The sequence below is a fragment of the Leguminivora glycinivorella genome, chromosome Z (assembly GCF_023078275.1).
Source record: "Leguminivora glycinivorella isolate SPB_JAAS2020 chromosome Z, LegGlyc_1.1, whole genome shotgun sequence".
Classification (NCBI taxonomy): domain Eukaryota; kingdom Metazoa; phylum Arthropoda; class Insecta; order Lepidoptera; family Tortricidae; genus Leguminivora; species Leguminivora glycinivorella.
The window spans coordinates 2,904,336-2,914,499 of NC_062998.1; the positions used below are offsets into that span (position 1 = coordinate 2,904,336).

Consider the following 10,164-nt stretch of genomic DNA (forward strand, 5'->3'; position numbering starts at 1 on the left):
ACTAAATAAAACATTTTATTCTTACCAAGAATTTATGACAGATGAAACTTATTATAGCATTGATGAACATACAATATTTATAGGTACTTTTTATGACATCTTTCAATTCTTCTTTTGTAATGTAATGTAATTTAATGATAATAAATAATAATAATAATGTAATTTGATGATAATTTGATTTCTTTGTAATGTAATGTAATTTATTGTTTTATTTAAGTTCGTTTTTTCTCAGGGTTCATGTTGAGACTATATTATACTTAGCCTAAGATCATTATGTGTACACATGAATTGCAATAAAGCATTGCATTGAATTGAAATCAGCGGTGGGCAAAGTATGGCCTGCGGGCAATGTCCAGCCTGCAAAAGGATTGCATCTGCATCACTGATCCTTCAAAATAGTGTGTGATATGGCCAGCACTGTAGTAAAGATGCATTATTAATGCAAATCTGACCTGGTGCCGTAGCCGAATGGCATTTCTGCGACGCGAAACGAAAACGAAACGCCGCGAAAGACAGTCTGGCTCTGTCGCGCCAATACGCAAGAGCGATAGAGATAGATATCTACGAGTGCTTCGTTTCGTGAGCGTGTTTGCCTTTCGGCTACGTAGCCTGCTACTAAAATTCCTTCATATTTTACCCCTACAAAAAAAACTTGCCCACTGATTTAAATTAATAATTTTGTATTAGACAACCAATTTGTTCCAGTTGGTAGGCCAATAGTCCACTATCATAGAAGTATGCTCATAGGCAACATGCTGTCCTTTTTCTTCATGTTGTACAAAAAGGGAGGCATATAGACCTATGATCATATGTATATGTGATAGTGTACTATCGACTGTAGTGACTCTGCCTGCTAAGCGGATGGTTTGGTAAGGGTGATGATATTACTAAGTAATTTTTGCTTTCTAGTAGATATATACCCTTCCTGGACTACAATAACAAAAGACAGAGACAAATGGAAGGAGTTAGGGGAGGCCTTTGCCTACAAAAGGCATACAGACAAAAACTAGGTAATATAATTATGAATGTCAACAACAAAATGAAATGTAACAAAACGTCTGAAATAAAGGCTATTTTATTTATTATTTATTTTATTATTATTTTATTAGTAGATATATATATAAGTATAGTGTCCCTTACTCAGTACCCATAAAACAAATTTGATGAATTGATGATTCATTTAAAGTATTTAAACTTTAATTTGCAGTGCTTATTGAGATTCTAATAAGTGTAGTACATAATTATGTGGTGGATAAAAAATTATTTCCCAAAAAAGGGTTAATAAAATCACCCTTTAGTTAGATTACACAGAAATTTCTTAAAATAGACAATGAAGTTTTTGATTGGAAAAGTCTAGCTTAGGAAAAGTTGTTTTTAAATTTCTCTGTTTCGTAAAACTGGCTTTACTGCCATACTGCCAAGGTGCTGTGCCAATAACAAAAACATTTTCCAGAAGCAGATTATATGGATTCACATGAACTGTTATAGTTTCTCAGTTAGATTAGAACAATTTTTAACCTGTAGTTTATACAGTAATAGTAGCAGTTGTTTAATTTCATTAATTTTATTTATGTGGCTAGCAAAAAGCGAGTATGCTTACAAAATACATAGCTTTTATCAATCATTTTGACTAGAGTTTCTAGTAAGAAATCTAGCAACAAAGGCGTGGCTGTATAAGGTTAAGGCTAGAACAGGAAAGTGTAGTGTATAAAGTGATTGGTATATTTACTGGGCTGGTAGGGTTTCGATGGACCCGTCACGGTGCGCGACATCGGAGCTGGGCGCAACGGGGCGCGCTCACACGAAGGAACTCTCGAAAGAACACTCTCAGACCAGTACAACATCAAAGTGGAACAAATTCACATCTACCCTCACGATGTTCAAATAAACAGTGACGTAGCGACCTCGCGCGCCTGCCTACCGCCGTACCGCTTCGTACTCCACAACACAAAAACATTCGCTGCCGCAGCGCATCATAACTCAAATCCAACACAAAAACAAAAAGCCACATAACCTCAAAAAACAAAAATTTACATTAACGTATTCCGATGAATTTTAAATGCATCGAATCTAGGTCGCAACGTTCTTTAAGTTCTAGAAAACACAAAAATTGCTTACTCTCCACGTCATCCTTGTCGCAGGCTGTGTCTGGTCCATTTTTGTTTTTGGCTGAATGCAAAATTTCTTTTTTCACTTTGGCTTCGATTCCCCTAATTCTAGACATAATACGGTAACGACTCTAACTTATTACGTAGACAGTTGAAAGTAAAAGCTAAGGTTCATGTAAAATTAAAGGCATAAACTTAAGATAAATAAATTAAAATCATTAGTCGCCGTCGCGACGGCGATGGCGAAGCCGCGATGCCTAGTGAAATTCTACTCTTTCTCTCTCTACTTTTGACTCTACTCGTCTTGTTGTTGTGCATCGAGTTGACGTTTGGTTTTGTAGGGTTGAGCGAAAAAATAGTCAGTGAATAAAATTTAACTTTAAACTTAATTCTACTACCCGGAGGTATCCATATTATTATGTAAACTACGTTTTGTTTACCAGACTAATACCTAGAAATGAAAATGAATGAATTACAATAAAAAGCTTATTTTTATAATTGTTTACTCAGAGCTTTATGCTGCGTGAAATGAAAAATTTATATATATATCAGGGAGAATGAGGTAAGGAGAAACATCAGTCAAAGTAGAACAGTCTCAAAAATGACCGGCTGAGGCCTTGTAATTGCAGTTACAAATCTCTCCGCTTGGAGCGCATGTCTCGCTCAATGATCAGCGACGTAACATGACATTAGACGTTCTTTTTAACCGACTTCAAAAAAGGAGGAGGTTCTCAATTCGACTGAATGTTTTTTTTTTTTTTTTTTGTATGTATGTTCCTCGATATCTCCGAGAATTGTGGACCGATTTTCAAAATTTTTTTTTGTCGAGTCCCGTGTCCCGTGGTAGTGCGCTTGGCTTCATATGTCAGATGATCTCAGGTTGGATCCTGACAGGTCTTTTTGTTTTTGATTTTTTTCATATTTTAATCTTTATTTTGTGTAATTTTATTGTGTTTGAGTTATCGTTTTATTTATACAAAAGTCAACTTTTTATTTATTTTATTTTATTTACATATTATCAATAGGAAACAAACAGTCATTACATCAAAAGATACAATAGATGGAATACATAAAACGACAAACAAAAAGCAAAAAATTTAACAAATAGGTATTGTTCAATAATTATAAACAAATTGATACTGAGCGGTACAAATAGATTTTGCGTGGGGCAACCCAACCAAGGCAGCGTTACATTTGGTAACCGATAATCTTGTACCATATGTGTTTAAATAATAAATAAATTTATTATAAACGCCGTGTTTTGTAACAGTTAAGCGGTTTTATTTTTTGTTATCTCTACGGCTGATCCAGTAACAGCAGACAAACGTATTAGTGCGCTGGCTTCATATGATATGATTCATTCGATCCTGACAGCGGTCTTTTTGTTATTTTTTTATATTTTAATTTGTTTTGTTATACCTTACGATCGATTTATTTATAAAAAGTCTTAAACCCTTTTACATTGTTTGCCCCATCTTAGGATTCTTAGGTAATGTTATAACTCTTGCGAATGAAATTTCGAAAAGTTGTAACAAAACAAAATATTTTTGAATATTAAAAAAATGTTAGTAAAAAAAAAAGCTCTCATCAGGATTTGAACCCGGGACCTCTTGCTCCGTAGGCGGGGTCACTACCTAGAAGGCTAAGAGATTGTCAAACCCTAATGTACCTGCTATTGCAGCGCCACCTATCTTTTCTTTTATATGTGCACTTCTGATACTTAAAGCTATCGCTCCTCCTTACCTCTAATCTCCATACTCTCTATCCTCTCAAACGTCAAACATGTGTCAAATGACAGTATAACCTAAAATTAATTTGGTCATTTGATAAAAAATATAGATATATAAAAAATCAGCGCAATTAAAGTCGGAACAGTAGGTCATATACGTAGCTTTGACCAAAGTAGGTAGCTAGTGATTCGTACCAATAAACACTTAAAGGCAAATATAATGATTTTCAGAAAATTACCTCTGAGGTTGTACACCCAAACCTGCAAAGTGAGTCCGAAGTTTCATTAAAAATACCTTATAATATTGTCGCATATCATGATCTAATTGACCGTTTATTGTAGGCTTATTACGTCACCAAGGCACCCAAACCAGAAATCCCAAAGAACCCCCTAACCAAGGTGTATTCAGCGTCGGAGCAGAAGAGTAACGGCATAGTTTACGACAGGAAGCCCTTCAGAGTTACGTTGGAGGAGGGTAAGACGTACCACTGGTGCCTCTGCGGGCGCTCCAAGTCGCAGCCGATGTGTGACGGCACACACAAAGATGTATATTTGAAGATTACTCAAAGGTTCGCTCAACTAATCTAATTTTTGTACAACTGTTTAGTGTATATATTGTCAAACTAGCCCCATATTTTATCACTTACTCTGTTGGCTTAGGGACCCAACTTGGATCTCAGCATCTGAACAGTTTTTCTTTCATTTTTCCAATTTATCATTACACAGTATGGCATCATCTTACTAAGATTAAGAAGTAATGAGTTACATCAGTTTTCCATCCACCTTTTTTTCGTATTTTTGGATGAATCTGATTTAAATATTTGCCTAAACAACTACAAACCATTTTAATGGGCTTAAAATATAATCAATATATTTTTTAATCCTCAATTAATTACAAAAACACTTTTTATTTTAGGCCAATCAGGTTCACCGTAGAAAAGACTAAAGAGTACTGGCTGTGCAACTGCAAGCAGACCAAGAACCGTCCGTTCTGCGACGGAGCCCACAAGTCCAAAGAAGTGCAGGAGACGCACATCAAGGTTTAGATGGCCACTCTAGTGTTATATGTAATGGGGTATACGTCCACCTGTTTCTATTATACAAGTAAGGTAATTTGCTCAAAAGTACGGAGCTACCCATTTTTGGAATCTTCGGATTACGCATTGAAACTAAAAGACAATGTTAGACCCATGGTGAGTTAGACTGAAAAGTAGTAATCAACTTTGTGTAGCTGAGTTTAGATCTTATTTTGTAGAAATACATAAAAACTACTGTTGCCTCCCATATCCAGGATTTTAAAAAAACTTTTCCACTTTTCTTTCCTTACAATTGTACCTTAAGAAGAAACATAAATATATGTTTAAATGTACAAATAGTATACAATAAATTAGTACAGATGCAACTCATTTAGCTGTTTAAGCATAATTGTTTCTGTGGGGGTCGTCCATCTTTTATACTACACTAAATTTTGGAACCCCCCTCCTATATGTCACGCGTTTTCCTATCTGCGCAAAAATTTGTTAATGCACTTCAATTTGGCATACTCACTTCCCCCTATTTCTAATATTTCTATGACGTAATATGTGGATGACCCTATGTAGATATGTAGTTAGATTTTTATTGTAATTAGTAAAGGATAATAAATCTATTTAACAACAGTATTTCATTTACTTGGCTGGACATGTCTGCCCAATGAACCCTAAGTGCGTTTTCACATTATCTGATCCGATATCGAATGTCGGACCGATATCCCATACATTATAGGCGCCATCTTGATTTTTTTCCATTGAAATCCTTCCAACATCCGATATCGCATGATCGATGGAAACGCACTAAGAGTAGAATCACTATCAGTATCGATCCGCATGTTATGTATGAGGAATCTCTTATTCGCCATTAAAACCAAATGTATCTTATGTGTAAATAAAATAACATTTTGTTTAGGTACATCAACATGACATTTATTAAGCTATCAATAAAAAACAGACCCGTCCAGGTGTAAATCAATACAAAAAGGGTAATATCATTCGTTTTTTATACTCGTTTTAAACAAGTTAACAAGGTAAATAATTAATTAATAACATTGGGTAAAATTTTCGTATAATAAAGATCTAAATAATATCTAAATAAAGATAACACCACTATGGGTTTGGTAGGTACATAAGTATGTTACATAAGTTACATAACACATAACATAATATTTTTTTTATACTTTCATTTAGGTTATCTAATACTGGGAAGTACTACACTTATCTATTAAAATCAATAAATAAATCAATTACTACTTTATAAAGCATTTAGCACAAAAAAGACCCATTTTGTCAAGATCAATAGACTAGTCTGGCTAGTAAGATGTCTGTCTGGCAAAAATTTTACTACCACCAAAATCAAGATGGAAGGTTAAATAGAACTAGGTATGCGTTTTTATTTTTCTAGTAACACTAGAGACCTGAGATAGACTAACTACTAATACGACAACTAACCATAAAAATTGGAGTATCGAGTATTATCATAATTTAATCACAATCAGTATCGTCAATTCTTCACATATAATTGCTATGTTTTCGGGTTATTTTATAGACATACACTTAAAGCTACTTACAGAAGAGGAAGGAAGGAATATTTTCCATTGCACCACTTAAACGAAACGAATTTATAAATCCATAATCAACTGTTGACATCGACACCATTTTATATATTGTGATACGTGAAATACATTTTCTCTTTCCTGAATCGACGGAGGCCCCTATTCGAGAGGCGTGCTGGTCAATTTGCCTTTCGGGCATGATGAAATCTGACGAACGTTATTTTGCCTTTGATTTGAAGTGATTATTGTTAAACTATTAGCAAGGAATGATACGATCTGCCTGGTCCTTTGATTTGGCAGCCGATATACAAATTTGAATTTAACATACAGTTTAAAAATATTATCAAAACGTAGAAAGAGGCTTAAGCGTAACTGATGATAGCCGGATACAAAACTAAAGTACGTTATAGGTATCAGTCTTTGTCAAAATTAATAAAAATACCTGTAAAATCCTAGTCCAACAAGACTGCCTAAATTCAATCAGACTTTATTTTTATTAGAAATCAGCTATTAATTAATAGTTATTTGTTATACAAGGGGGCAAAGTTGTATTTTAACGCCGAGTGTGGAATTGAAAAACGAGCAAGTGAAAGGATTCTATAGTTGAACCACGAGCGAAGCGAGTGGTTCAAGAATAGAATCCTGAACTTGCGAGTTTTTTAACACACGAGAAGTAAAATACATTTGCACCCGAGTGTAACACAAAACTTTTCCCCTCACTATAGCGAGGAAACTACAACGCAAAAAATGCGTTTATCACTGCTTCCAGTAGTTCCACAGGTGGTAAATCATCGTTATTACTAGATTCACCTACTTTTATCAATTTTTAAAACAGTTAATTTGACTTTATTCAAGGTCAAATTACTTTACCCACTAGTGGATAAAATACGTTTTTACCCGCTGGTATTAAAGGACAAAACACGTGTTTCCGAGCTAGTGAGGGGAAAACAATTTTGTGGTAAGTATAAGTCTAAGACATAGGTATATATATTATTTTTTAGATTTTTACCTACATAACATCACATAACTATAGGGATGGCCTACTGAACTGATACTCTTTTTAGGTGGCACATTTATGTTTAATTACCATATAACATTATTTCTAACATATTAAGTATTTAGATAGTTGATAATTGTATGAGGTGTGTCCAACTACGGTAGTAGATATGTGTTGAAGTTTATAAACCCTGTTAGTTTTGGACCAAGTGTTAAAGATAGGAGATACAAACCATTTCCGATTGCTCGTCTGAACATACAATATTGTAGAAACCATAATACAATTTCATTAAAGACTACTGGCAAAACATTACACCACCAGTGGAATATAAACCATTCTAAAACAAATGTTTCAAATAAATCTCTAATTACAAGTCAACGTTACAAGTACATATCTTTTTTATTTGAGCATTTGAACTTAATGTGCTCGTTAAACATAATTAATAATACATTTAAAAAAAAAGCTATATATACCTACGTTGGTGGTTTTAGATTAGATTTAGATTTCTTTATTTCATAATAAAAATTACACTATAAATTTGCTACATGTCAAAATTATGTTTATCTTCTCATCACGATCGTCAAAAATTACATAATAAATTCTAAATAAAAAAAATACATATGCCAAGCTAAATAAAATTAATAAATTAAGTTACAATATCATAAAATTATCACAAAGCAAGAAAAATAAGAAAATATTATATAACAGAGAAAAATATCATAATGTCATCGGTCATTAAAAATTCAAATCCATGTACTCATTTACAGAGTACAGGGGGTTATCTAACAAAAGGTTTCTCAATTTGCGCTTAAATGCTTCGTGACATGGCTCATTTCTCAGATCGGCAGGTAAGTGCTCGTAGTAAGTAGGGCCGATGACTCGAGGGTTCTTTCTTGAAAGTGCCATGCGACGGGGAACCGAAGAGCTCTCTAATACATGGGTACCTGTCTCTTACACCGGCAAGTACGTACACTTGTACGTAGGCGCGTTTCTGCATTACAAGGAGAGTGATTCCCAAATGTTCCATAGGACAGTGACGTCATAGAACTAAGTGATGATTTTATTTGCAATTGTTCCATAGAATATATAGGATTGCCAAATATCATTTGTTCTATAGAACTATAATACGATGGAACAAACTGATATGGCAGAATTGCAAGGTTGTTCCATAGAACACATGACAAACGTGATTTTTGAAATTGTTCCATGGAACTGACACAACTAAACAGCAAATAAAATTCTTTACGATTATTCTAATAAAGACTCTTTACCTTATCACCACTCATTGGCCACTTGATAAAACAGTGGCATTTGTTGATTAGTCTTTGTGATTTTGATTAGTCTGGAACATGACATGTGGTACTTAGTCAGTAGTCAAATAGTCATTTTGCAAAATGGTCTCGCAACAAGAAGAACCAATTCTCAATTATGAGGAGATAGTTATAGAAAAAAAAATCCTTTAAAAAAGTGTGAGCTAGTGAGTTGAAATAAAATAATTTGAATCCTGGTTATTGTAAACAAAATTGTACAAAATATGTACTTAATTTGTACTTAAGTACTTAAAAAAAAGTACTCTTAAGGCTTTGGAGATTTTGAACAAAATTAGTGGCGTGGGCAGAAAGTGTGGTTCCTTGGCACGCCACCTAAAATAGGGCAGTAGGACTGCTGATAATTAATAGAATAGAATAAATAAAAGAAAAATTTTATGGTGGTAAATAATTGTACGAAAATTGTACTTTCTAAAAATAAACAATCCGCCGTCCTACCGTCCGTCCGTTTGTCACCACTCTGTATCTCATAAACGGTAATAGCTAGAGAGTTGAAATTTAGTGTGGTACTATACAGTACGACCACGGAGGGTTATGAATTTATTATTGCAGTACATATTCACGAAACTAAATGTACTTTTATGTCCTATTCATTTTAAAAATTGTACTTCTACGGTTTTGGCGGTACAACATACGGCTCGTCGTCGTGACCATACTATACAAGCGACTCTAAGCATAATTTAGATGGTAAATAATACTTCAAATACTTAATTTGTACAGCACGAAGCAGACAACACTAAAATACAGTAATCAATAAAAATGACTAATGGCAGTGTTTGAAACGTATTACTGCGTTTGGTAATAATTGACCGCATACTAAGCGTAACAAGTAAACAACAGAGATATACCTATACTTTGTACCTACATTATACTATCTCGTACTACCTTTAAAAAAATGTACCTTACTTAAAGTTATCCTAACGAAATCATGTTTTACCCGTCACTCTGATAGTCAGACATCATTGAATAAATTAAACAGTACTGTACTAAACAGTACAATTTGGGTAGAAATTCGTGGAGTACTTTCTCAACCTATTCAATGATGTCTGACTGTCAGAGTGACAGGTAAAACATGATTTCTTTAGGTCAGGCACAGTATAAGGATAAATCAGTAGTTAATCTCCGGCAGCGGCGACGCGGTCGTTACTACTGCGCAAGGTCACGCAGGGTTGTACCTGTGCTACTGTCCTACTCGTAGTAACTGTGTATGGCGCTATGCTAGTACCAACGCTCTTTCTACCTTTTTATCTAATAAAGATTCAAGTACGTGTTTGCTGACGAAATCGTATTTACATAAAATGTTTGAATAGATGTTTGCACAATATTTAAGTAGGTACCAAACTTTCGAGCTAGATAGATCGCAGCATCTACCTAAATGTCGTTACAGATAAATCCTTATTGATTTTAATGTGTCA

The 10,164-nt window shown here is 34.2% G+C and overlaps 2 protein-coding genes across 3 annotated transcripts in view; one reads left to right on the forward strand and one right to left on the reverse strand.

Annotated features, from left to right (window-relative positions):
• LOC125241157 (cell division cycle 7-related protein kinase-like) overlaps positions 1-2,360 on the reverse strand; it is a 58,323-nt gene extending 55,963 nt beyond the window's left edge. The window contains exon 1 of one of the 2 annotated variants that reach the window (XM_048149498.1): positions 1,730-1,890. In XM_048149498.1, the coding sequence (XP_048005455.1) occupies positions 1,730-1,844 (115 nt within the window). In that variant the 5' untranslated portion in view covers positions 1,845-1,890. Of the gene's footprint in view, positions 1-1,729; positions 1,891-2,118 lie in introns of those variants that run through there. The other variant, XM_048149499.1, reaches the window with a different exon arrangement.
• Positions 2,361-3,894: 1,534 nt separating this feature from the next.
• LOC125241161 (CDGSH iron-sulfur domain-containing protein 3, mitochondrial) lies at positions 3,895-5,495 on the forward strand. Its single transcript, XM_048149505.1, has 3 exons — positions 3,895-4,105; positions 4,180-4,406; positions 4,754-5,495. Exons 1-3 carry the CDS (start codon positions 4,058-4,060, stop codon positions 4,881-4,883), a joined length of 405 nt encoding a protein of 134 aa, XP_048005462.1. The 5' UTR covers positions 3,895-4,057; the 3' UTR covers positions 4,884-5,495.
• The last annotated feature ends 4,669 nt before the right edge of the window (positions 5,496-10,164 follow it).

Coding starts and splice junctions, on each gene's coding strand:
- LOC125241161 (XM_048149505.1), top strand. CDS start 4,058: ATGATTTTCAGAAAATTACCTCTGAGGTTGTACACCCAAACCTGCAAA. Junction 4,106..4,179: donor TGTACACCCAAACCTGCAAA/GTGAGTCCGAAG, acceptor CGTTTATTGTAG/GCTTATTACGTCACCAAGGC. Junction 4,407..4,753: donor TATTTGAAGATTACTCAAAG/GTTCGCTCAACT, acceptor TTTTTATTTTAG/GCCAATCAGGTTCACCGTAG.